The sequence below is a fragment of the Gavia stellata genome, chromosome 5 (assembly GCF_030936135.1).
Source record: "Gavia stellata isolate bGavSte3 chromosome 5, bGavSte3.hap2, whole genome shotgun sequence".
NCBI classification, from domain to species: Eukaryota; Metazoa; Chordata; class Aves; order Gaviiformes; family Gaviidae; genus Gavia; species Gavia stellata.
In genome coordinates this window covers 30,858,912-30,886,784 of record NC_082598.1, presented here as the reverse complement: position 1 = coordinate 30,886,784, position 27,873 = coordinate 30,858,912, and the positions used below count along the sequence as shown (strand labels likewise).

The 27,873-nt window shown below is 42.4% G+C and overlaps 1 protein-coding gene across 1 annotated transcript; it reads right to left on the bottom strand.

Moving 5' to 3' along the window:
• Nucleotides 1-27,873, bottom strand: PDGFRA (platelet derived growth factor receptor alpha). The gene is made up of 22 exons (XM_059817616.1): nucleotides 27,825-27,873; nucleotides 26,091-26,405; nucleotides 22,783-23,046; nucleotides 21,919-22,049; nucleotides 20,357-20,528; nucleotides 20,064-20,253; nucleotides 19,439-19,554; nucleotides 18,832-18,958; nucleotides 17,707-17,900; nucleotides 17,151-17,245; nucleotides 16,908-17,040; nucleotides 12,632-12,736; nucleotides 11,844-11,954; nucleotides 11,403-11,556; nucleotides 10,117-10,283; nucleotides 8,843-8,958; nucleotides 8,162-8,284; nucleotides 7,437-7,548; nucleotides 5,550-5,649; nucleotides 5,323-5,428; nucleotides 4,375-4,610; nucleotides 1-3,341 (listed from the first exon to the last, which is right to left on the bottom strand). The coding sequence occupies exons 1-22, from the start codon at nucleotides 27,871-27,873 to the stop codon at nucleotides 3,194-3,196; spliced, it is 3,264 nt and encodes a 1,087-aa protein (XP_059673599.1). The 3' UTR covers nucleotides 1-3,193.

Here is a 27,873-nt window from a genome sequence, read left to right as displayed (position 1 = left end):
TCAAAGACAAAATATCAACAGGGGCATTTTTGAAATACATTTTGTGCCTACCATCACTTAGGCCAGTTTGTCCTTCTTCAAACATTTCACAACAGCCACCATTTTGGAAACACTTCCTTTTTTATTATTCTAAAATATAACTTTTGGACATTCAAAGTGCAACAGTTAACGTGCCTGTGGAATATATCACAGTAAAAAAAATATAAACAAAGGCAGTGATATAGCTGTCATAAATGTTTTGGCAGTATTCTAGAAGTCTATATAAAAATACTTATATACATATTGATGTATAACATCACCATATCTCACGTCCTTCATCATGTAATAGGACCATTTTGTACAAGTTGCAGACCACGCTGTAAGGAATTGGTTGGCCATTCCAAATCAAAAGCAGTGTTTCGTAGGCTAACGCTGATTGTCGTTATACAATTACGGTAGCAAAAGGTTTGGGAAGATCTCTTCCAGTGGCTTCTCAAAAATTAAGCCATAAAAGAAAAAGTCTGTAATACTGATAATATTGTAAAACTAAACAAATCATCCTCTCACACTTCTCCCTCTCTAGTAAATCCCCTCTCTTCCTTTGCTTCTCATTCCAGTTTCCAGGCCAGCTTATCTGATTCCAAGCCTGCAGTGAGCTGGGTTTGGCTAGACCCCTTCCACGGATGCAGCTTCATCTACATGATACTCATGACAGGATGGAGAATCATCATTACCATGCATCGGAAAGTGAGCCAGTTCTGGTTCACGTCCACCATTTGGATCTAGCCCCGAGATGTGCTGTGAGATACAGAATGAAACTGGTGAGGGGAAGGGGAGAACGCATGAAAGTGTCCTTAGATTCCAGTAACTGGTATAATAAAACATGCTGGGGCTGATTTTCAAACCCTGAAGAACACTAGGCCATGTGCAAAAATGCAGGTGAAATTGCTCGCCTAATTTGAATGTGTAGTTGTAATGACTACACGTGCAAATTAAGGCACATGTGGTCTCAGGTGGCCATTCAGATATCTGGGATATCCAATAAACAATTTGTGTTTCCTCAGTTCATAGTTCATAGCTGGAGGGAGACTTTACATCGTCTCATCTGTCCTGGCTATATTGAAAGTCTTTATGTTTCACAGTTGTCCCTGTACAGAGCTCAGTGACATGTGTTTGGCTAAAGCACGGCTCCGAGGAAGACACGCGGTCTTGATCTGTTGACTGCGAGAAATGGAGGGTGCGCCATCACTCACGGTTCCTTCTGATTGTCAGCCTCCATCACGGTTGAGGTCCATCCTCCATCCTCGCTTCAGGTCCTGTTTTCACATCTGCAGTATGCTTGTACGTGGCCTCAGCCAGGTGACATTTTGAAACCCAGACCCAGAATTATTTGCCTGTAACACTGGCAATATTCCATTTGCTTTCATTTGATTCACAACTGTCCACAACAAGTGAAGTCAAGGGGACTTGTGTAGCTTTTCTTAGGGCCATTTCAAGTTAAACTGCAGTTTAATATGGCAGCATGTTCTGTCGGTCACTGCTGGTCCATCTTTCACACTTCCTAGGAAAAATACTGCAACACAGGGATGAGTTTGCACTGCATTTGCATTGGTTGTGTCATGCCAGAGGCTGAGCACGTCCTGCGAGGCGCTCATCGCACTGAATTAAGGTTAAGTTTGAAAGTTGAGCACCAGAAAGGATGGGGCCCTTCGCAGTGATGTACCTTTTTTCACATGTAAGTCTTCCAAAGCATCATATCTCAATAACACATTGTACAATGATAGCAGTAATCATAATACTTTGTTCATGTAAGTGGTGTCAAAAAACAACTATTGCAGGCTGAGAGCAGGTTCATTTTCATGCACCTTCTTCTGAAAAACACTCTGGGAAGAAATTACCATTTGTTGTTAGAGTCTGCAAATAGACAGAATTTTCTGTTCCTGTTTAAACCTGAAAACTAAGAAGACAAGCATATTTGCTGCAGAATTATTTCTGCTTATTTAATCTGGAGTTCCAGCCTGGGAGAGATGTCTTTGTTCCTTGAGCAGTTCAAATATCAAATGGATTCTTCACAGCTAACCCCAGGATGAGATTTCTTTTGAGTACCCATGAAACATTAATAATGGTGTGTTGCTGGTGGTTTATCATAATCTTCCATTCTTGAGTATCTTGGAAATCTGGCATAAATTAAATGTTTCTTTAAATTAAATTTTTAGAACCTCACTTTATCAGAGGACAATAATTGCTTCTAGTATATCTGATTAGAAAAACTACTCAGCTCATGATAGAAAGCTAAGTCTTAATTATTTCTCCGTGTTAAAGCATTTTTAGCTAACCAGAGCAGTTACCATACTGCGTACAGCCAAATAAAAGAATTGTTTCATAAAAATTTTCAGGTCATAAATTTTGTCCTTGTACCTAAGAAAGTTTCTTGAGACTGTGCTTTTACTGAAGGACAATGAATTATAAAATATACATTTAGTGTTACTGAAAACAGTAGTAGTATTATCTTGAAAACAGCTATCTTCTATAGTTAATAAAGACTTACTAGGTTTCTAACACCTATTATAGACTGGTTTTTAATTATTATTATTATTATTCCCCTTTACTTGTATTAATGGTAAAAAGTAACACGTTTTGTAGTACCGGTCAGTCCCTTGTGGTTTTAGACCTTTTTGGTCCAAAAGTGGTTTTTGCATGTTCTTCAATTCACATGATAGTTCAACAGCAGCTGACACTGAGATTGAGGGAGGAAGAACACAAAAATCATGAACAATCTCTTCTAAAATCCATGGCATATGTTCAATGTGCACCTCAAAAGATCCTTGAGTAGACAGTTATTTACATAATTACAATGGTGAAGTATTGCTGCAGTGGAAATTCGATCCATCAAAGTCATATGAATGCCCTTGAAACACAAAACTGGTCTGTTTGTGGCCTTTTCCTTCATCCTCCTACCAGTTCAAACGGCAAACAACACTGAGATGCTACTGAAGTACTGCAAGAAGCAACACTAAAAAAATCCATCTTCAACATGTCTCTTTCATTCATACTCGGGCTGATTCCTCTGCCCATCGCTGGGAGTTTCTCTGTACAAACCCACCTCCTCTTCACATCCTTGACATTGCAATAAAGTGGTTTTCTCTGTGGAGCAGAAGTCTGTAGATGACACGGTAGGCTTCCCCGTGTGCAGAGCTGGAAGGTGTCCATGGGGTTACAGGAAGCTGTCCTCCACCAGGTCTGAGGAGTCGATCCCAATGTCGTCCATCATGTCAATGTCCTCAATGGTCTCGTCCTCTCTCTTGATAAAAGTAGAGCTACTGGAACCAGTTTCAATGGCACTTTCTTCAGATGTCTGGGAACTGGAAGAGGCAAACATCTCAGAGATAAAATAAGAGGCCAATGCAGCTGTGTAAGTACTCCAGTCTCTAGCAGAACCGAACACCACCTCCCCGCATGCTTTCTGACCCACAGCGCAATCTTAGGTGGCTCTGACCACCTGTTTCTTAGGACATGACACAACTTGTATCTCAGAAGTAATGAACTGCCTTGGAATTCAAAGGAGCAGGTTGTTTATATGTTCCTCCAAGCACTTTCTGCCAGAGACTTGTTACAGAAATAGCTTTATGACACTGCCATGACAATAGGTCCCTTAGGTAAATCTAGGGAGGTCAGGTGATAAGATAATAATAACAGACAATAAGATAAGAATAGCAGAGAGACATAATAAATCTTAACCTGGATAGTGCTTCTTAGAGACTTCATTCCCCCTCCTCTTGAAAATAGCGCAAAAATATCAAAAAAGAGGTTTCTAGGTTACTAATTTTATATACTGTGAATTAAGTGTTGAATTAACCCCCCGGCATTTACAGTAAGGGTTATACTGTTGTGCTGTAGTGGAATCGGTCATGCAAACTGACAAGGGAGCAGTAAAAGGTCCTGGATACCCTGCTGTGAAAACAATACTATGGAAGATATTAAAAACAACTCCCAAATTTGGAGCTGGTCTCACACAGAACAAATCAATGCCTTGAGATCTAATATGCAGCTCCAAGGCATTGAGCTGTAGGGGCAAGATATGTTGCAAAACGTGCCCACAGAGCCACCAGACAGCCACTGGGACTTGTCCAAGCTAGCAAGGGAGTCCCAGTGACACAGAGGAGCACCCTACCAGCAGTCCCCTTCCCCTGGCAGTCACGAAAGAGGCAAAATTAGTTTTTTCCCACTGAAAACACTGTGGCCAGTCATACTACCATATTTACAGGCCAAAAAAGTAGTTTCAACAGAGTTAAGGAAACCATTTGCAGAGTAGACTGCTAAAAAGTGTTAATGCACATTGCCAGACATGATCCTGAATGGTGACTATGGGCTACATGGTCTGTAAACCGCACCTACCTGTGCCTGTTCCTTTTGCCAAGCTCATCTTCAGAAACAGGGTCAATGTCAGGCAGGGGGATGATGTACCCGCTGTCGGCACTCAGCCTCTGCTCATCAAATCCGCTCTCCCTGTCCTTTAATTTGTCTTCGTTCTTGTAGGTGACACCAATGTAAGCATTGTCACAGTCCCCTCTCATGCGTGTGACAGCTGGGTGATCACTTTTCAGGAAGTCCAGGTGAATCTTTTCATAGCTCTGAAAATATTCATTTCAAACCCCTCATTAGATGCTATTCACTACAGCTGCCTTTCTTCAGATGGGTAGCTGTGATTCATGAACCCAGCAAATACTCTGCCCTAAGAGCCAGCAACACTGGATAGAGAAGCCCAGCATCTTCAAATTATTATTTGAAGGGAGAAGTGACATGTAAATTTTAGATGATGCAGGAGTGAGTGTGGTAGCACAGAGCAGAAAAACAGATGTGAAAGAGGGGTAGGGAGAGGGGGAAGGGAGTGAAGGTGGGTGGGAAAATGAAATGCTGAATGATGGGGCAGGCAGAGCTTGTCCAGAGGTATCAGAAGTATGAGGGGAAAACTTGCTGGTGTCAGGGTCCAAAGAGGGAGATAGGGAGATTATATATATGGGACAAGTAGTCCCTTTTCTAGAATTCTCTCACTGCCTAGAAAATCCATGAGAACATATAAAACCCGTTCTCCAGTAGAAAAATTGAGTTGGTAGGTTTTCATTAGAAATGGAGAGTTCTGCTTCCCAGCTAATACTGCGGAAGTGCTTCTCTCAGAAAGCTTGCCTGCAGAAACCGAACATGCAGTGACCCTGTCCGAATCACGAAATTCACGTAGGTTGGGACATGCCAGTCAGTGCTCATGGCTTTGACAGCTGGAACAACCCTTACAATTCCCTCTAAAGAAGTATATAGAAAACACAGAGAAAATTTCAAAGAGCAAACCTTTTTGTACTCTCCAGGCAACAAGCTCTCCACAATTTCACTCAAATGGTAAAAAGAAGGTCTTTTCTCTGGTTCACTGTTCCAGCACTTCACCATGATCTCATACCTGCAGATAAGATGGAAACCAATTTAACCAACTGGTAAAGGAAAATGAGTAACCAAACAGAAACTAAAGCCAAAATTGTGTGGAGACTGGCTAGGTGTGGAAAAGCCAAAGGCACACATACACTTCATTGGTAGCGTGATCAGGTTTGGCCATTCGGTATCCACTCTTGATCTTATTGTAGAAAGTAGAATCGACCATCATGCCAGGATATGGTGTGCCACCTGCAGGTAAAAGAGAAGAAAAAATACTACTCTATACTTGACTATCCATGCAGAGTTCTCAAATACTGTCTTGCTGTTCCTGTCAAAAAGTGGTAACGCTATAATTTGACATGCCATCAGAATGAATCTTTCCTAGCCAATGTTTCACACCAGAGCTATTGTCTTGTCCACATTAAGCCCTGTTGTGAAATGCTGGCTAGGAAAGATTGAAGTAGGCACTACTTAGAAAAAAAATCCCTTTACAGTGTTTATAGAATGTATTGACTGGGCACAGAGGTTGGATGATACCTGGATCAGGTCATCAGCCTCCATTTGGCAGATCTGAAGTCATGACTCTGCTCTGCCACTGACTTTCTGTGCAACCTTAGGCAAGTCACTTGCTCTGTCTGGTTTTACTGCCTTTGGCCCCTGCACAACAGCTGAGAGTGACGTGGCCTGAGTTAATCGCCTCATCCTGGGTGTAAGGGCAAAGACTTACTGCGAGCCTGTCCCCTCCATACCCAAATCTTCCCACCTGAGCGGCTAGCTTTAGACAAGAGCTAACATGTTGGGTGCATGGGATGTCGAAAAGTTTGGACTTGGCCCCTGAGCTGACACAGTTAAGCGATCATTTGGGGCCACAGCATACAGGCATCGCTGATGTGTAAAAGGATCATTCAAGCTGAAGTCAGTGTTGCAGCAAGATGTCAAAGTTGACTTTCTTAATAAACACTGCTGAGGATATGGTTTGCTTTCTGGGAAACATCATCTTTCTCAGGCAGAGAAGGCATACTATAATATTTACACCAGAAACCTCAGCCCTTTTAAAAGCAGGATTTTCACCTAAAACTGGGCTTCAGAACCTTCCTTACAGGTAGAGCAGTGAAGCACAGGCTTAGCTGTGCCTCAGTTCCCGAGCTATCCAACAGCACTCCCATGCCTCCCAGGGATGCTGGTGAATGAATATTTACAGGATCCTATGATGTCCAGAGATTACAGTAATCAATACCGTAAATAGTGGCGCAATTGCTGTTTTCTGAGAAGTAGCTATATGAAAACTTATTCTAGAAAATAACATTAGGCTTGGGGTTGCTGTGGGGCAGTAGTAGATACCATACAGGCATGATTAATTCTGCTCAGAGTAAACCTGAGCAATGCACACTTACTGAAGCAGGTCAGCCACCCGCCCGGGAGGCTAATTAATCAGGCTGAGGAAAGAGCCAGGCTGTTCCCAGCTGGGAACTCTACATTGTCTGTAACTGCTATACATTGTCATAACCACTTTACACTGCCATAAACCAACTGTGTGAACAGTGCTGACCTGGAAATAAGAAATCAGCGTCCCAGAAGATTGATATTTGTTTTCATTCTGTAATGGGACTAAGACGGGATCTTTTGAAATGTGTATGAAGAGACTGTTTCAAACCAGCCCTAGGCTGGGCTGCAGCCCCAGGCTCTCCATTGCAAGGGGGAAGCATGTTCCATCTCATATTAGCCTGAAAATACATCCTGGGCCAGCACACCAATACTTTTCCAGGAAAGCTTTTCCAAAAGCTTTTCACTCCGTGCTTTCAGTTTTCTAGCAGAAAAAAGGTATCTTGGGGAAAAAAAATCTAAGGAGAACTTTGGGAGAGTATGGACGTTTTACTTCACACCTAACTTTGGAATCCAAACCCTCATATAGAAGAATAACTAACAGTTGATTTCACACATATATTTTTACTGTAGAATTTGAAATACTTTATGTAGAACAGCTTGAACTGAAAAAGCTTAATCACTGCACATAAGAAAGTGTTCACAGTACATACCAAGAGAAAATATTTCCCACAGCAGAATGCCATAAGACCAGACATCACTTAATGTTGTGTACAGATTGTCAAAAATGCTTTCAGGTGCCATCCATTTTACTGGGAGGAAAGTCTGTAGCAAAAAGAAAGAAACCCCAAATCACACAGATTAGTCATTAAGGAAATTATTCCCATTACAACTGTTGTTTGATAGTCAGGCTTAACTTCTCCCTTAACAAGAAAAGTTGTGTTAACCTGGCTAGTGTTTATTTTTAATGCCATATAACACAGAGGTACCAGGATTATAAGGAATGCTACTATTTGCTCCCCACAAAAACTAATTAAGCCATAACTGTATTCATTTTATTACTAGCAAATGACCAGGCTGGTTGAGGTATGATATAAAAGCTGGCACTGCCGATCTAGGTCTGATACATCCTTGACTGATGTATCACTACTCTACGTATCACAGTGACAGTTCCTTTATAATTTATCCAGTCACAAAACTTGCCAGTTAAAATGTAAGCCTGTGAAGTACTAAGCGTGGCCAAGCACTCTTCAGCTTTAAAGCAGAATTAGGAAAATTACAGGAATTAATGAACTGAAGAAAAATTGTTCTCAGGAGCGTTCATCCCAATGGTCAATTAGTGCAACCAACACTGAATGGCAAGAACATTAAACAGCATTTAAAACTGACACTTCACATTTCAGTTAAAGCAGAGCTCAGGAGATTAAGAAGTACATACGCTGCCCTTGGAGACGTAGTTGGAATCATGCATGATGTCTCTAGCCAGTCCAAAGTCACAGATCTTCACGATTTTTCCTTGAGCCAGGAGGACATTACGAGCTGCCAAGTCACGGTGCACACACTGTATGGAGAGAAATTAAGTTGTTCAAGGACGTGCTAATTCCACTAGGGCCATTTCCCTTGCAAAGATCCCTGAAAAAGATCTGTTGACTTTCTGGGCACGGTCTTAACAAGACACCTGTATTGCCCCGCTAGCAGGGGCAGGGAGGCACCAGTCCTCAGAACCAGCGAGGGCTCATGCAGACGTACTGCAGTGGGGAGAAGACAAAAGAGATGCCACCCTTTCCACTTTTACCCGTCACGTCCTAATGATATGTCTATGCTGACCATGCTGGCCTGTGGCTGTGTGGACCCGCCATCCGGACCCTGATTAGATCCACCACCATCTCTGGCACGCTGCCTCCATGCATGTTACAGGCTGCAATGGGAGAAGAGGACTGCTGCTTTGATTTTTCCAACCACGGTGATGTCAGTTGCGAGGTAAGTGAGAAAGCTATCTACAACCCCAAAAAGTGTATTATATTGTGTCATGTTTTCAGAATCTAAACTGAAACCCATAGTTGGAAATGAAGATGTTTCTACACTTTCTTATATTTTACTGACTTTTTTATTTACTTACATTTTTAGAAGCCAAGAATTCCATTCCCCGTGCAACCTGGTAGGTGAAGCTCAGCAAATCCAGTAGGCTGAGGCCCTCTGAACTGTCATCTGAAAGAAGGTTTTTGACTTCTGATTCTATTGAAAAAGAGAGAAAAACGTATTTGTGCTGTGGAATGTGAAAGCAACAACCGTTTCCCCCTACCTGTCATGATTCTGAGCTGATGACTTTAACAGAATATCATGACCAAAACAGTCTTTTCATAATAACTAACCACTTTTAATGTCTGCATCAGTCACTAACACATACTGCATTCTTAGAAACATCCAGTATCAAATATAGGTTTTGTTTTTAATCCTGTCTGTGTTTTTTTCCCCAGAGAACTGCAGGAAAAGGTGACATTAAAAAGGCCCACTGAAGTGTTTTACAGGTTGTTTACAATACTCAGTGTGTGGTACAAAAACATTTATTTAGAGGTGGTGCCTTCATTAGGTTTCTGTGCATGCACGTACATTCTTATCTGTTTGCTTTTGCTGAACTCTGTTATGTTTCCCAGCAAGTATTCACTGGGACTAAGCCAATACCAGCAAAAAGGGTCAGGAATTCTATGGCGACAGTTCTTTTTTTTTTTTTATGAAAGATGTCAGCAAAAAAACAGTCAAAATTCAGTGATTCATTTACCCCAACTGTCCTAGAGCACAGTATGAGTACATTAGTCTGCCATGTAAATCTGGGACGGGATATGGCTCAGTTTCTGAGGCCTACAAGCAGAAGTGACGGTGCCTATTTTTAAAGCAAAACATATTCGGTTTCTGAGAACAGGACCAGGGAATGGGATGCATTCATTATCTTGATTACATAATCCAGGAAAGTATTTGGGAGTGTTCTGCATTTGTTAAGTGTCAGTTAATGTGAAATGTAAGTGGAAACAGAGCAATATAAATTTACTATTATTATTGTTCATTGCTATTGCTCAAAATCTTGCAGACTACAAGACTGATAAAATCCCTGCCTCCAAAGAGTTCCTACAGCCCCGTTGCAGAGCACAGCCACTCAGAGCTTCAGCACGAAAGCAAATACACAACTGGACCCCTTCTGCTCCAGCAGTACACAATCCTATCCCCAGAGCATAATGAAGAACACAAGCATAAGCTTTTACCTTATAGCTTATACTCACATGCTTGCAGAACACAGCTGAGTAGTTTACATCCATGTAGAGGGCAAAAATAAGATATGCATTTATGCAAGAATTATTTGTATTCATAATATATGCAGAAGGGACAATTCTACATTACCTGACATAGATTTCTTCTTATATGAAGCAGGCCGATCGTACACAGATCTCTGAATATCAGAGTATTTAGATCCCTCCTTCCTTTCCAGCATTGGCACGTACTGAGTTGTATCAGCTTGTTTCATGTCCATGTATTCTCCAGTGTTTTCAAATGATAATATCACATAACTGAAATTGGAAAAAAAAACAGGTATATCAGCTGGTATTGCCCAGGTGACTTCGCTGCCACAGCATCCTGTAGACCTAACAGTTCTCCTACAGTATACAGTTGTATTGCTGTGAAATATAAGAGCTGTCTTCTTGATAGGGAATACATAAAGATCATGTATTACAACATAACCATGTGTTATCTATCACATATTAGTACATATTACCATGTATCACTGTAGTCAAACACAAGTGCTTCAAACTTATCCTTTTGTCAATAGTCAGGTATGTAAACGTATATTGTCTAACTTCCCAAAATCCCACTGAATTAAAGTGTTACTACCTAGGACTTTTAGTTCAAGGTAGTTCAAATGATAGATGTAATTTATTCAGCCAGACAGTCTGCAACAAATCCAGTCCTGCTAAGCAAACCCATGCTCAGATGAATAGTCCTTGCTGTACTCAGCTACCAAGTCAGTTGATCTATTTGCCTGAGTGATTTTTTAAAGGAATCTCTGTTCACCTTCTAAATCCTGGCTAACTTTATGACGTTGCTCTATTGCTGAGTATATGATGACAAGCTTCCTCCACCATCATCTGGAAAAAGCTATGAGATGAGCACTAACCATAAGGAAACTATTGAGGCTGGCTAAGCCATTGGTAGATAAAGGAGAGTACTTGAGTTTAGAGAACAAACTCTGTCAGGTTGTTTGAAGGGAAGGATTTTTAGACAGTAGAAATGCCCCAAGTAGGGAAACAAGGAAACCTGGTAGTTGTGCTTTACTTTTAAAACTTGGGTGGGTAGAGGCAAAAGGATGTTTTTACAGAAAAGAGGAACACTGGGCCGTGTTTCATTAAAAGGAATGTTCTTTGGGACCTCAGGATGTCTATGGAGAACCCACGGTGGTCCTGGGACTGCAGACATCTCTACACAGGGGAAACATGGATCTAGGACACATGTCAGGGAGACTGAACAAAAAGTGCTGAAACCTTCCCAGATATATGAAACCTGAATGAAAGTCTAATGAGAAGAATTAGGGAGGGCTCTAAACCAATGAATGAGAGGAATGGAGTAAGGGTTAGTAATGACATTTCCTTGAGTTGCAGGTCTTTTTTTTTTTTTTTTTCCCTTTTTCCCACCTTCTTGTGCTTTCATCAGCTGGGTTCATCCCAAAGATATCCAAGTCTTTCTTTGGCTTCTCTGGGTGTCGGCTCAGGAAATTGTCCCTGTTCTTATGCAGATAGTTCACCAGATCACCATAAAAGCAGTATTCAGTGATGATGTAAATAGGACCTGACAAAATAAAGCAAAATAATGCATTGATGAGTGGAGTCTTTCAAAAAAAAAAAAAAAAACTCCAAAAATAGTAGAAAATAGAATATAAAACATTAAAACTATTGTGGGTTAATAAATTTTTATTTACTAAGTTATGACTGCAACTACTACCAAATATCAAGTAGGTCTGTGAAGCCTTCTATTTGTTTATATTTATTATTAAATCTTTTACTTGAAATTTGTCTGCTTGTTAAACAGTGGACAACAGCTCCACAGCAAACCTCCATTTTGTCAGCTAAACTCACCTGATTTTGTACAAGCTCCAAGCAGATTCACAATATTCAGGTGTGGGCCGAGATGTGTCATTATCTTCAGTTCAGACATGAGCGCCTGTTTTTCACTGGATCTAGCTGTAGCTGTTGAAAAAACACACCAGCCACTCAGTGAGAGCAATTGCCCTTTTCACAGTAACAAACGATTTCTCCTTGCTTGCCTCATCAGAGCATTGCTACCATGGTTTCCTGAAGAAGCCTGTGTCCTGTACATGACAAGGGGCTTTCTTAACACTTGGAGAGGAGTCACAAATCACTAATAAAAGACTCATTTGATGCAGCTCAATAGCTGACCCGGTCTGTTTGTTCCTCTCCAGGGATACAGTGGATTGCCCGGGTGGCACAGAGGCACTTTACAAGCTGCTAGTTTCCACCCAAGAAAGCTCCTCATGGTTCCTCCAGAACCACTGCATCAAGTTCTCAGCTCTCATGAACCAGGAAATCTTCAGGGAACTTAAAATTCTCGCATAAGACCTGCCTATTTCTCCTTTGTTGTATTGCTTTCATTTGTTCACAAACACTCATGGTTATTTTATCTTTTCTGATTTATTGTGGCTGCTACAGCTAAAACCAAACTTTGGATGTTTTCAGAAGCCTGGATACTTCCAGGATTGAAATGCCATGAAGCAATCTAAAGTATAACTTTAAGTTTCAGTCATTCCACAGTTCGTTTTCAACTTCAGATACGGAGAATCTATTTATGCACAAGCAATGCTTAAATAACCCTACCTAGCTTGGGAAATGGAACCCCGACAACTTACGTTTCAGCATTTTCACAGCTACTTTCATCACCGGTTGAGAGCGACTCAATCCATATGCAGTCCCTTCAACTACTTTTCCAAATGCACCAGAACCAAGGATTCGACCTGAACACAAGGGAGAGCATTACTTATTTCAGAAAGTAACAGCAATTCACCTCATTTCCCACTGCCACTCCTCTGCGGGTTGTGATTCTTGTGTGGAAAGAGCACACTCACTTAGCCAGACCACTAGTATTATTATCATTACTGTGGTTGTTAAGCAGAAGAGTCAAATATATTTTAAAGAAATGCTGTCATTAAGTACAATTCTTAAATAAAAACAAGCACGCAAACACCAGGAACACATCTGCATGTGGGAGCTTGTAGGAAAGGGACTGTGAGGAACGACTCAACTCGTTCAAATTCATCTCCCACTCTGCCCTGCCACCCTCACTTTATCCTTTCTAAACACTGATTCTCCTATGATGAAGTTGACTTCTCCACCTCAGTCAGCACCTGACTATACTACACTTGTGCCCTTTACTTAAAAATCTGAATTTAACTCCTTAGCTGTAGTTTCAGGCTGTTATATCGATGCTGGATACATGTAGCAGTAAGACAGACTGAAGTACATCAACAGCACATTTAGAAATAGACAGGCACGACCATCAGTGATCTGCAAGAAGCTGAAATACATGTTGATCACATATGAGGGGAAGCTTCTCTGAAGTTTAATGTACAACTGTGTTTCATATGCTTGAATAAATTTTATTGCAAATTTCCAAATGCTGTAATGAAATGGCTAATGTTTATACACACTTTACTCTTCCCGCAAATCAATTTCAACAAAAATTTTGGATTATCTGTCCTGTATCCTGATATGGATACAGTGTGCAGAAGAGTTTTGTACAGATTGAGTGAGATTTTAGAGAAATATGAACTGCACGAACAGACTCCAATGTACTATATTTCATAGGTTCCGTATTGAAAAGCATGTTCATTAAGGCAATGCTTACCCAGTGAACAAACCCGTATATGAGCTCCAGATGCCAGGACATTTTCATATTCCTGACAAGCTCTGTATTTTATTTTATGTTACTTTTTAACTTCCAGCACAGGAAAGATAAGCAGTTACTTTTACTATAGAGATAGACGGCATTTTGTCTTAGACGTTCGTTTGCAGTTTGAACTTGCCTCCTTTTATGCCTCTGAAGGTGTTATCTGGCATGCAATGCCATATGTTTCTGTTATCCTCCAGCTACAGCCCCCACTTTTATTGTATACATGCTTTAAAAGAAAATTTCCAGGCAAACGCTCTCTGCACCGTTAACAAGCACAAGAAACAGTTATAAGTATGCTTAGCTGAGTTACCACTGAGGAACCTCTCCAAGACTATGACTGTGTAGTTTGTCATGCACACAAAACCGATGCGATTTATTTTCAAGAGTCGTGTGCTCCAAAGGTTATTCTTCCCAGTCAGGATGTGAGAAAGCTTCCCACTAAATTTCAGACTAATTCAAACAACCTGAGTCTGAAATTTGGCCCCTGAAACTTTTCAGACCGAAGGTCTGGGAGCCACATGGCAGGATGCAGCCCTTCAGAAAGTGATGGCGTTTGCTGATGCTCCTTGATCTTCTTGTCTTCACAAGCCAATTCCTCCCTGAACCATATTGTCTGCTGAGCACGAGGTGCACATCTCCCTCTCCATCACCTCTGCTGAGCCCGGGTGCATGTGGAGACAGTGAGAGCGCTTCCGGAGTGGCGGGGAGCAATCACTGCTGTTTCCCTTTTTCACCCCTCTCCACAGACGTAGCCCAAGCCCCACGTGTTTTACACTTGAAATTTGGAGCCAGGTGGGAGCTGACTGCTTAAGAGCTGGAGGCATCTGTAATGCCATCGCGTTCTTGATGTTGAGGCCTTTAGTGGAGCCCAAAATTATAGCGTGTGTTTACTTTTCTTAGTATAAAGGCACCGCTGCCATCTGCCCGCCGGAGGAGCAGCACTGCTTCTCCACCACAGAGGGTCTGTGCAGACACAGCAGCAGCTCGAGGCTCCTCAAACTAGCAGAGGAACAGCACCTGGGAGTGAGAGCAGTTTCAACCTCTGTTACCCATCCACAGAGCTTATCTGCTGAGCCTGTCAGAGAGGTGCTGTTTTTCTGCTTGGGGGGGACACAAATACAAAGGTGAAGTCTGTGAATTTGTTGCAGACACAAGCTTCTCAACTGGATGCTTCTTTGGCTGAAATTGAACTGGGACAATCAGCCCAAATTCAACCATAACTCTCTTTGTCTATATCAAAAGCAAACAAGTGACAAGCTTTATAATCTACATCCAGTTTCTAGGCTCGTGAGAAGTTAGGTACTACATCCCTAAATGTTGTGTAACCTGAATATTAACTTGCCTTTCGCAAAGGGGGATAGGTCTGATTCTCTGTCAGACCAGCAGTTCGTTTCATTAAGGCCACCAGGACAAATGGGTGGCGTGCTGGTAAGCGATGGGAGCAATTCTGCCACCTCTCTACAGCCACCCCAAGATCCGGAGAAAGATCAGCACTCAGACCCCGCTCCTCAAAAGGCCCTGCCCTCTGCCACCTCAGCCGAAGGAGGAGGTCCAGGTCCTGCTGGGACCTCGCCACTTCTCAGCAGAACCAGGAGAAGGCAGTGGCATTCAAACAGCTCACTGCGTTATCGCGTTTCTCGTTCTGTTACACATCTCCTAGTCTTGTGCTGGCTGCTGAGCGCTTTGAACAGCAGCACCCTATGTACATTGTGGAGGGGTGATAGCAAAGGCAAATTTGCAGTGTGACACAAATTTATCAATTGATGCTCCATCCAGCCAACGTTCAGAGTTGGCATTTAATGCAGCACTGCACTCCAGGCACTACTAGCTAGAAAAACAAATAAATGCCAGCTGGCTTACACAGCTAGGATGGGAAATGCTTATCTAACTGAGCCAAAACAGTTTTGTACCCTGCTTCAGAGCCTCCCTGAGCTAAAGGTGTAATTGCTATGCTGCCATCTCCCTCTTTGATAAGAGAAAACCCGCACAAACCAGAATTATCAGCTGCAGAAATGAAAGAGGTCCCCACCAGCAAGCATTTCACATGGCAAAACTGCCAGTGGGTAAATGTTAACCATGTCAACAGAATGCTTATGCAATCCAGATCGCTAAAAGGACATATAACATTAGTTTTTAAAGCACTGACTATCCTGAATATACTTGTCAACAGGAAGGCATTGAAGTAGGCTGGTGCTCATGAGTCAGAGGGAGACAAAGTCACAGTGGTGGTCTGTTAACAACTCAGATCTGACAAATCCCATTTAGGCATATAATTAAAGTCTGGGTCGTAATAAAATAATTCCATTAAATATCCACCCTCCTCTAGTTTTCAATTAGCAACATGAATTTAATTAAAGGATATCATTCCTGAACCAGAATTTTTTGTGCTGCTTCTTTCAAGAATTAACATAAATTCTTTCTCTGTGATGGGGGAAGGAGAACTACACTACGGGGGTGTGCTGCTGAAAATATACCAAACAAAAGACACCTTTAGTTTCGTTCTCCTGCATTTTGTGCATACAACTTGGTGCACAGATACCTCCAAGAGAGGGATGCCTTGTGGATTTAAAGCATTCTCTGGATAGAACATTAAAATTGTCTATAATTATTACACTTTCAATTGATATAAATGACAGATTGGGCCAGCCCTGAAGAAGTAATTACTAACTGAAATATATACAAACTCCAATGCAGGGATAGCAAAGCAAGAAAGCAGAAGGGGAAGGAAGAAGGACAGTAGCCACAAAAATAAGTTATGCAGTTACTCAGCACTGATATATGCACATCATGGATTAATGCTTGAAAAAATAGTAAAACTAGATAACTACTTGCAGATTTCCCTTGGCCTCTACACATAAGTGTATAAATGTCGTGCAAGTAAAAAATGCTAATGCGCTTCTTGAGGGTGCCCTAGCAGAAATGAGTGTTGAAGAGGAAATTTAACATTGGGACAGGCCGTCTTAGCCATCTGGGGTGGGCACTGCATGCAGGGCATACAGAGGAGAGATGGAACGGAAGCGCAGGAGACACTAACACAAGGAGCTCAAGGCTGACACCACTGTAGGGGAAGAAGAGGATGTGGTAGGAGAGCTGAGGAGAACAGACAGGTACAGAGAGGGTCTGGACTTCGCGGCCATGAGTTACATTGCAAATCCCAGTAGCAGAGACCTCAGAGTTGTCCTTAATCATCCTTCTCCCCAGAGAAGGATGGGATTAGTCCCTCAGAGGAAACTTACCAAGCACTAACCCGTCTCGAGGAAACTCCCATCTGGAGTCATAAGGCAGTTGCATTGGGTCCACATAAATGTATTCGTGGCCATCAGGGCTGATAGACTCAATGACTCTCCATCTTATCTCATACCTCGGCTTCTGCAAAGCACATTGAATGCAAAACCAACCATTAGTCCTGTGCCTGACTTCAGAGCAGATCAAAACCCAGCAGGGCTCAGCATCCAAACTGAAATATTTTTCTACATTACCTGTTTCCATATGATGACCAAGACAATCAGTGAAATTATCACAATCACTAACAGCACTAAGACTGCAGCAGCCACCGTTAGTTCTGATCTCAAGGCTGTGGAGTAAAAAAGACAGACCATATTTTCCTCCTGAGCCACAAGGAACATGACACACGTATAAGACACCCACCTCCCCTACCATCGCAGTTCCCGTGTCCTGCAGATGTGGCAGGATTAGTTCCTGGGGCTGGTGACGGTAAAGCCTTTCCAAGCCCAGAACTGCTCTGCCTTCCTGTTTCAAAACCGAATGCAGAGATTGTCTAGAAGAACATTCCATAGCCAGTGGCCATAAAACGATTAAATGAATCATGGAACCACATAATAAGCTGAAAACAGATGCACCATAAAGACCTGTAGAATGCCTCATCCTCAGATGTCCCAGGGTGGAAAAAAATCCATTTTCATTTGGTTTTGTCTGCAGCAATTAATATTTTTATCTCTTAAGACTGAACTGGGGTGTGTTAGAGAGGGGTTAAACTGGCTGCTGTAATTTCACAGAAGGACAAAGCAAACTCACTGGGAGCCACAAGCTTCAGTTCCCGAGTAACAGCACCAAGGTCATTCCTTGCCACACATCGCACAGCCAGGGTTTCCTCTACCTTCTGGAAGGTCACCTGGCTTTCCACCATGTTTTTCTCATCCAGGTGGGCTTCCATGTGTATATCAGAGATATTGTTAGTCAAAAGAGTCCATGAAGTGTCATTGCTGCACCTGCAGAGAGGAATAACGGGGGGGACAGGAATTGGGCAGGTGTATGGATAAAGAAGAATGAACAGAATAGCAACCACCTTTCCCTATTTCTTCTGACAATGACCATTTTCAAGACCAGAAGTGATTAAGACCACCTCTGAGAAAAGCCTACATCTTTCTTTCCTCAGAATAATTTGCCTCATGATCGCCGTTACTGCTTCCACTTTGAAGGTCTGACAATGCAGCCCAGCAGGTCTGGTATAGGTAGACCTTGGTGTCGCTGTGTATCCCATAGACGTATTGTACTCGACGGATCTCTGTTTCTCCCTGAATCCTTAGTGCTGTACAAGGCTCCCTGGGGCAGGGCTAGGAGGACAATCGTCCCACCAGGACGATTCCATGCATGGTCTCCTCTCCCTGGTGGATAACCTCCCAGGGAAAACCCTGCCTCCCAGCAGCCACAGAAGGAGCCAGTCTAGAACTAGCAAAAATGGGAGTAATTACTCCACGTGTCTAAAATACTTTGAAGATGAAAATTTTAATTAGGGGGGAAATAATTACGAGCGAAAATTTAGAAGCACGGAAGAGTGTTCGTGAGGCAGATGGAGCTATCTGTGAAATGATAAGAACTCCCTGGTGGGAGGAACAGCTACTCCTTGAGATCCTTACTCCAACTGGGACTGTGAAATCTGCTGAGTTTGCTTATTGAACACAAAGCTTTTATGAGAGAAACCTCCTGAATCGATGCATTGTGTTTTCTCCTACAGGATGCAATAGGAAGGGCACTGACAACCTCTCTTGAAATATAAGCAACATGCCTCTAAAAAGAAAAATATCATGTATAGCATACTGGTCCTTGATGAGGAAAACATGGTGCAGTAACTAATAATGTTAAGCTAATCAAGGACACAATAAGCCATATTTTAGATAACAAAGCACACGCTTTTCTTACTTTTTAATGTCCTTGCAAATCAGCCATTCCACATCAGGAAGCGGGGTCCCCTCTGCCAAGCACCTCACCGTCTGCCCCCCCGCAGAGCCGTGGTGATCATCCACGAGGTCTAAGATCAGGGCTGGAACTGAGAAGGAGACAGGAGTTTCTTAAAATACTCATCAGGGTCTACAAACACAGCCTGAAATTTCAAATAAACCAGGACAGGTATTGTTTGGCCAACAGCCTGGCGACAGCTAGAGACCCGGACTCGTCCAGGAGGTCCTTAACTCCTGTAGAACAGAGCGGATCCTAGGCTAGAGCCACGAAAGGGAAGTGCTGCGGTTATGCCACGTCCTCATGTCATACTAAATGAGCTATCGTCCCCGCTGTCAGCTGGAATAACTTAAGCGGGAGGATAAAGTTTCTTTTTGGCTCAAGGCCAGAGTCGAAGTGAAAGCCAGGATGAGAGTACAAGAGCTCAAAGGACTCGGCACGCACGCACTCCTCTGGACACCCCAGTTCACGCCTTTCTTATCTCAATATTCCAGGGAATCCGATGTGTAAGTGGAATAAGTCTTTGCTGTGTGCCATCAGTCCTGGTGGGCAAGGCTTTGGGGGTCCTTACCTTGTATTAGCAAGGAGAAGGTATATCTTTTACTCTCATCTTCATTTTCAGCAACCAAAGTATAGTATCCACTGTCTTCTTCCTTGGCCCGGATCAATTTTAATATACTCTGAAACCTGTAGAAATGAGAGGTTTTGCTTGTATTTTTAGGGCAGGCATTTAAAAAAAATCACTTTGGTGCAATATGCAATCTGGATATATGGAGATTATAATGTAGTGACATTTGGCATTTCTAGCATGTCTTTACACTAAAATCATTACTCAAATGGTAAACAACTACCAAAATACAACTGAGAAACAAGTGGGCATAGTTATATTTTGCAGGGATCTGACAAAGCCCCTGATATTATTGGAAATAGCTAGAAATTATTGGCGTGGGACACGTTGGAGGGACTGAAGAGGCTTAGCACTCAGAAACCAAGATTTCTATGGTTTGGAGAGGTTGATGTTATGAAGGGAATAAGAAGAGGCAGATTAGAGTAGAAAACAAAGAACTTATTTTTAAATGCCACTGAGGAAGAAGTAACAAACTGTGGCGGAAAGAGAGAGCAGGAGCAGTGCCCAGGTTTCTGGGGGAGAAACTCAAGTCAACATGGCAAAGTAAGGGTCAGAAGAATAGTTTTACCTTGTTTCCTGGACTCTATTTGAACTGGTAACGATTTCAGTAAGATTTTCAATCAGAGTCACATTATTCTTCAACCAGTACATTTTTGGAGCTGGGTATGCCTGCACACCGACAATAAAATTTTTGACTTCATGTAGATTGACAGCTTCCAGAGGGCTGAACTGAGGCTCCAGGCGAACGAACCCTTTGTCTGTCAATGAAAAAGCCTTGTGTAAACAATGCTGTGCAGCATTTTTCGAAAATAGTGTTTTCCAACATGTTAATAATTTTTGGACACTAAAATCAGACTATACCATGAACTGTAATGACCACTTTCTTATTTTCCTTAACCTCCTTGGTTGCATGCCGAGCAGTACATTCATAATCCCCTGTGTCTTTCACTGATGCCTCAGGAATGGTCAAGGTGTAAACCAGCTTCTGTGATGGGACTTTGATATCATCGAGTTTTATCAGACCTTTTTCTTTCTGCAGTTTGGAGAAGGAAAAAAAACCTTACTTAAGTAACTGAGCTGAAAGCACACCATTGAGGATATATAATGCCACTGGAGTGAGAGCGATCATCTTAAACCCTGTATGGCAGAAGACTTGTTTACTCGGTCAGGGATGTATTTTTCAGCCACAGGCACAAAAGGTGTGTCTATAAAAATACACCCTTTTGGGGGCAGGCACAGAAGGGTGAGGAGGTTGAAAGCTCATATTTTGTTCACTCAAAACAAAATACCATTCAAAATTTGGGTGAGCAGCCTGAAAGAGTGTTTTACTGCTTACGCACTACCTTCTCCTCAGACATAAAAGCTGTGAGGGGTTATTTTGAATTTTATTTGTTCAGTTCCCATGAAATAGGGTGAATCTTCATCCCCTCCACCAGACAAAAAGTAACCAGTTTCCAGATGCTGTGTTCTGCCTGCTCTCAAAACAAGAACCATTTATTTGCAAGGAGAAGAGTGCTGCAAGTAAAAGGATGGTGAGAATGGCAGATCATGTTATCATGACAGGCTGGAACAAAATATGTGCTGGGAATAGTTTTGAAAGGTGGCATATAGCAAAGGTTATAATCTGTAACTTGGAAAATAGAACAAAACCTTGTCAAATAATTTTTCCTCTTGGGCTCTTAACTTACTTAAATAAAAGGTGGGATTTGGGGTCACAATTAGATAGTCACTTCAACTACTCCATGCCTTCAGTGACCAGATTTTTACATGGGATACTCTGAAATTCTCCTTTGACTGGAACTGTCTCTAACCAAGTTTCACCTAATAAAAATTTCCACTGCAGAAGAATGTTAAGCCAGTTTGAAAATTTCTGAGGTTCTCCAAAAGTTTTAAGATTTTCTTTCTAAGCAGTTCTCATTAGTGAATAATTACACTGACTGTAAGAGTCATTTTAATTAACACCTGCATAATAAGGAACAATTAAGTCTATGAACTTGATTCTTCATTGTCCTCTATTATGACCCAGAATCCAGGGTTTAAGAGAGCCATTTTAGAGGTTCAGACCTCCAGCAGCAGAGCTCTATGCAGACGTCTGACACATTCCTAGACCTCTCTATTTCCACGTTTCTTTTTTTGAACCATCACAAGACCAGAGAGACAGCATTCCTCCCTCAGAGGATGGACTCTAGTCACACCTCACCTTCCTCTCATGCTTTGCATATTTACTAGCAGCAAACTCAAAGTTTTGGGACTGACTTTCTTTTGTGGTAACCTAAAAGTAAAAGAAATTACTTTGTTTTCTCTCCTCAGCTGTCCTCATTCAGAGAAGAGAAGAATATTTTACAACCCTACCTTCTTCCCCAATAAGTAACTACAAACATTCAGACAAAAAAATAAAATGAAATAAAAAGAGAGATATTTACCACTTTCCCAGGATAATTCCACTGTAAATTAACCACCTCATTGTCAAAGACCACACAAGTTACTACGATGGTCTCACCCGTTTTGTAGACAGTTTTAAGAGCTTCAATTTCAACTGGCAGCTGTGAAGTAGCTAAGAGAAAGGAGAGAGAGAGAGAGAGAGCAGATTTAGTTTAAAACAGTATTCAGTTTTCACATGGTGCAATTGCAGGGGGAGATTTCCATTTCACTTCCTCTACTGAGGAATCACCTGGGAAATTCAGTGAAAGTACTACTGACTTATACTGATACAAACTTTGTGTATTTAAAGCATGAAGTGTACAGGCATTGAGTTCAATCCCACAAAGAATGATCTATGTTTAAAATGTCAATTAGAAGTTCCTATCTCAAATGCTCCTGTGAAAAGGCACTCGGTGGAAAAGCAATTTCCCATTTTGCTAATCAGTGACTGTCTTTGAGAATCTTGCTGGCCAGTAAAAACCTTGTTTTCAATATATTTGAATCATGCTGTTTTTCAGGCTACCCGAGGTCCTACGATTTGAAGCCACTGGGAAACACCAGTCTTTTAAGTTACGTTTCAGCAAACAGTATGAAAATATATGGATTACAGAAGACTTTTCCTGCAACCATTTGGGAAAGGAGGTAAAGTTAAGGACAGTTTATTCTCATCAAAATTGTACATAACTGCTGAGTAAACTAGCAACTAGATAACTAGCAATACTGCCACAGGACCACCATCATCAGGGAAGTATCTGATATAGCCCTGTGATGCTGGTGGTAACATGGTTCCTATAGTGTGAGGAAAGAACTGGGCTGAACGTTATTACTTCTTTTCTTTTTTTTTTAAAAAGAACAAAAATAAATACCTCTTAAAATATAGATGAGGAACTCATCGGACTTGAACTCCACACCTTTAACCATTGTTTTGCATGTATATGAGCCCGCAGGGAAATTCCCTATGAAACCTTGTTTGCTGTCATAGAAAGCATAGACAGCCTTGTCTAAACTGTTAGTTAAAATCACTTGAGCATTTGGGTCGCTTGTCCGACAAGGGATAACGGTGGGATCACCTTCTTCTACCAGGATGAACTGGTCTTCTGGTATAGAAGGAACAAAAGGCATGTCTGGGTCTGTAAAAAACAAGAGGTAATTAAACACTATCTTGTTTGTAGTAAGTTCATGTACAAGAACTAGTTATCAATGACCACTTACAGATCGTAACTGAAACTAGTACAGTTCGTTACTCCACTTTTTCAGAGGTAGGGCATGGTAATTGCATGCAGCATCTCATTTTTGCTTTTTGATGTGACACGTAGCGAGGCATTTGACCTAAGCACTGAACAGGAAAGGGCTTGGGCTCCTTTGTGACAATTCAGGATGCAGAATGAAAAATACAAGATACCTCAAAAAAAAAACCACTAAGCTTTATTATTCCCCTTAGACCTGCTTCTGAGATATTCCTACAGTGAAGGCAAAAGGATATTAAGTCACAAAAAGCATGAAAACCACTACTGGGTGTGAAAACATTAATGCAGTTGCTGGGGACTAAAGTAAAGATTAATTCACTTTATTGTAGACAACTCTATCAAGATATATGTACAGCAAAGAGCCTAGGGAAGAATTTGGAATTAAACATCCTATTTTTATAACACAGGATTTTGCACTTAAGTGCAACATCCACTGCACACAAAAATTTATTAAAGATCCTGCCTTTTATTGGCACAAATCACTCATCTTCTTCAGTTAGATTTTTTTTCCTTTGGTAATAGCAGCTGTCCCCTAACCATTACATAAGCGGGGGGGGGGGGGGGGGGGGAGAGGGAATAAAAAGAAGAAAAAATCCAAACACTTTCAATGTCAAAAAGTAGAAATTAGTTTCATGTTGTTTATGTTGAACACCATTAAAGCCACATTTCATCAAAAATAGTACAAGGTACTTATCTTCATGCATTTCTAACATGTCCAACATTATAGTTATGAGGCATAGCTAATTATGGTCACAGCATGTGGTTTTCAAAATATGGTATTCAACCAGAAAAAAGCAAACAAACACCTGGTAGTTTTATTTCTTTTAAAGCCAACAAAATACATGCCAGCTTTCCTACCCGGCCAATCCAAAGTCTGAGTTTAAAACATAATTGCATAACATATCCAACTTAAAAAGCACAGCCCTCAAATTATCTCCGTTTGGCCATTTGGAATAAACAAATAATCCCTGCTAGCCTCAAGCTTCTGTGTGAAGCTTTATAATAAAATTTAATAAATAGCGATCCAAATCCCTCCAACAATAGACTTTCTGCTGCACTGGCAGGCTCTTTGTAGCTATATTCCAAACACAACGCTCTGTCCCAAACACACTGCCAACTCCATGTATTCATTTTCCCACTGTAATTTAAAACAGAAGTGGGATTCACCTAGTTTGGTTTTCTGTGTGCTGTTAGTGAAAATAGGATATTGTGTGAAGTCTCAGCGTAATCCTCCTCGTCTAAAGTGGGTTGCTGCCACCCATTGCCCTCCTAATTCATTGCAGGAAAAACAAATGTAAAGACAAAGTTTATAGTGGAAACAGAAACATTATAATTTGGAGAAAAGGATATGTTTCTGCATTTATGACATCTTGATGGTTAGTGAGTGGAAAAAATTACAGGGTGTCTCTGCCCTGCAAATCTGGTAGGCTGATGTCTAGAGGCATTTAAAAACCAAACCAAAAAGCCCTCTTGAAGAAATCTTCCATTTCTTGCCTTTATATTCCTTCACTGAGTGAGTTACAAGACTGCTTAACACCAACAAAATCTTCTGGTCATTTGGTTAGAGCTGTTTGGAAATCCAGACACATATGCCAAAGCCTGCAGCCTCTGCTGAAGCATCTTTTCGCTTCGAGAAAGAATGCAAATGCTTTATGTTTGTTGTGGGAAATGGACAAAAAGTCTTGGAAGAATCACTGTCCTCGAATCACACATTGTGAACTGCAAAAACTTAATGCCAGTGCAAAATTGCCTTTAAAACAAGTCCTGTTAGTGCTTCCTGACTTTTTCCCCTTCCGCTGTCTTCCCTGCAGTTTCAGACATCATCTCCTTCACAACATGCTGCAGTTTTGCAGGATGATTTGCAATCTCTTCTCTCTTTCTTTTCCTCTTCAAAATATTCACTGCAAATCTACTAGCTTGATCTTTCCTGGCCCTGCAGTTGTGCCACTCATCCCCTGAATGCCAGCCAACGCCGAGGAAACATCCAGACAGGGCTTTACAAAGGCAGTCAGTTGTGGCTCAGCCTCTGCTGCCTATCTCAGCTACGATAATAAAGATCTTCATCCCACGGATAGCGTGGCAAGCCTTTAAACACATTGCCAGTCAGAACAAGGGGGTGGGAGGGCAAAGCTGGGGATAGGTACTCCCAAAAAGAAGGGATGCCATTTCTTCTGGGTCTAACAGGTTTTCCACCACTAAAGAGAAAGGCGGCACAGAGCCTGGGAAGGCTGTGTTTGCTTTGAAAATTACAGGGCACTGCATGGCAGCACCATATTTTTAATCTTGTGTCAGACTGGCCAGCAGTAACACTTCTCGTTTCACCCTCCCTTGTGACAGCCACCCCCACCAAGACATCTCCGTTGGTTTACACTTCCCAGGACCTCTGCACACATGAGATTTTTCCAGTTGTCAGTTCAAGCCTGATTCAGGTTAAGAACGAGACACGTCCTTCCTCATCTGGCGACTGCTTTAGCGCCAGACATGGCACTGGTTTTGTCAGTACATGTCCCAAAACATCCACCCAAGTCACCCCTGAAAAGGCCAGCATTGGTGTTAATCCCCACGCAAGGGCCAGGCAAACCTGGAGGCTGGACATGCTCCCAAAGCTGAGCTGCTGCTTACCCTAGCCACCAAGGTCTACTATCCAGCCCTTGGTGGTCAGAAGACCTCAGCTCTGGAGTTGTGAATTCATCCCTCTTCTTGAGAACTAAAACTCTTGCCAAAAAGGTGAAAACCAATAGAAAGAAAGAGGAACATATCCATAGACACACAGGGGCTGGTCCCGATTTACACGTTAGGAAATGGCCCTGGGATCATTTATCTTTCTCTGACAGCAAATTGCCACCAGCAATATGCTGCTTCTGAACATCCCTGGTTCAGCCTTCCCATTCAAACCTCCGGGTACGGCTGTGGCATGCCCCACTTACCAGGCACATAGATGTAGATGTCCTTCCCTTCCACTTCCCCATCCTCCACTTGAGTGTGGTTATAATAGCAAACATACAAGCCCGTATGAGCAGCTGAGGCATTTCCTACTTCCAGCACCGTCACGAAGAGGCCACTGTTGTTTTCTTCATGTCTAATGTCTATCCTGTGGCTTCCCTCAGTCACTGGGTACTGCCAGCTCACTTCGCTGTCTCCAGAGCATTTGAGCGTGAAATTGGAATTCAGCTGTACCACCATTTCATTCCCATTGGGAACAATAGTCGGCAGAGGAAGCTGGCAAAATGTTAGGAATGGTCCTGCAAAAAGATGCGAATAGCATATGAACGCACAGAACAGCCTCAGCGCGGGGATGCGAAAGAAAGCAAAGCGGATCCGCAGCAGCTGTTTTTCTGACCATTTCAGATGTGCTGATGTCCCAGGAAATTTGCCCTTGTTAAAAGCCAGAGCTTGGCCCAATGGACTGCAAAAGGCTTCCCTTTGAAATGCTAAGTGTTTGCTTGCTGACTTCTGTTTGTCAAATCAAGAGGTGAAAGACAGAGGTGAAGTTAGAGATGGCTCCAATCCACACCTCAGCTTCCCAGCCCCAAATGTGGGCACTGCTCTGCTGCAGACCAGTGAATCCCACACCCCGGCTGCTGGGTCACAGCCATCGTACAGGTCCCTACAGCAATGGTCAGGAAACCAGCAGTTCTGTCGGACCTCGAGTAAGCTCGCAACTGAAAGTTAGAAACCCCTTCCCAAGACCAACACCTGCATTTTACATCTGGCTTCAATTTCTGCAAAGGGCCAGAGCAGGGGCTTGGATCCAAAATTTGTGCATCAGGTCTACTTCTAGCCAAAATGTACAGAAGATTTACAGCCAAATAAAACTGTAATTCACTGAACTAGATGTTGTAGGTGGCACTGATTTTCAGATGCAATCTACAGTTAGAGGCTCAGATTTGCAAGCCTAGGTAGTTTGTAGGTGGGCTGGTGTAGGTCCAACTCCCAGAAGGAAAATGAGAGGATCCACACCCTAAGCCCCACAGAAAAAAACGGGGAATTCACCAGGGAAACAGATTTACTGTTTCAGTCTATCAAATGACCCGTACAAAACAGACAGGGTAGTCCATGACAAACAGGCATTTAGGCCCACGGCGTGAAAGTGGGCTCTCCGCAATAAACCGGCAGCAGGAATCCAGACTGTCTTTGAAAACAGTTTCTCGCTCCTGCACGTGTTATCTCAGTCTACAGGCCCTTTCTATATTTGGCACCCTGTGGCAAACCCTGCCCTCCCCTCCCGGCACCATTCGCTCTGCAGATGTTGGGAGGCTCCGCAGGCAGCCCCGGCAAGTGCGGTTCAGTGGTGCGGAGTGGGAGGACACAGGGAGCCCACACAGGCAGCCCTGCCTGCACCACGCTGCTGGAGGAACCCCAGTGGGGCAGGCTGGGACAACTGGAGGTGGGCAGGCTCACTTTCCCTGCGCAGGCAGACGAGCCAGGCAGGAGGTTATAGCAGCTGTAGGGGTGCCAAAGTGGCCGGCGCAGGCTAGCAGAAGTACCGTCTTCTCGGTAGTTCTTGTCTTAGCCTACCGAAGGGAAGGGCAGAAAAATCCAGCCTGCAGCCAGCTGGCAACCGTTTGGCATTTGTTATTGTGGGCACAAAGAAAGCAAGCTTAAATAAGGATTTACAAAGGAGTAGGGGTGGAGAGGCTTAGAGGAGTGAGGTATATTACCTGTGAGAAAACATCCCAGGATCAGGAACGTCCATGGGGAAGTACCCAT

What these genes read in the sequence shown, in the direction of transcription:
- PDGFRA (XM_059817616.1), bottom strand. Translation starts at nt 27,873, where the DNA reads ATGGGTACTTCCCCATGGACGTTCCTGATCCTGGGATGTTTTCTCACA. An exon ending in GGAATTATCCTGGGAAAGTG is followed by an intron (nt 20,529 to 21,918) that starts GTAAATATCTCT and finishes TCCAAACTGCAG; the next exon opens with AAAGAAAAAGGTCTGATAAA. An exon ending in ATTTGCAAGGACATTAAAAA is followed by an intron (nt 17,901 to 18,831) that starts GTAAGAAAAGCG and finishes TCCTCTCTGCAG; the next exon opens with GTGCAGCAATGACACTTCAT.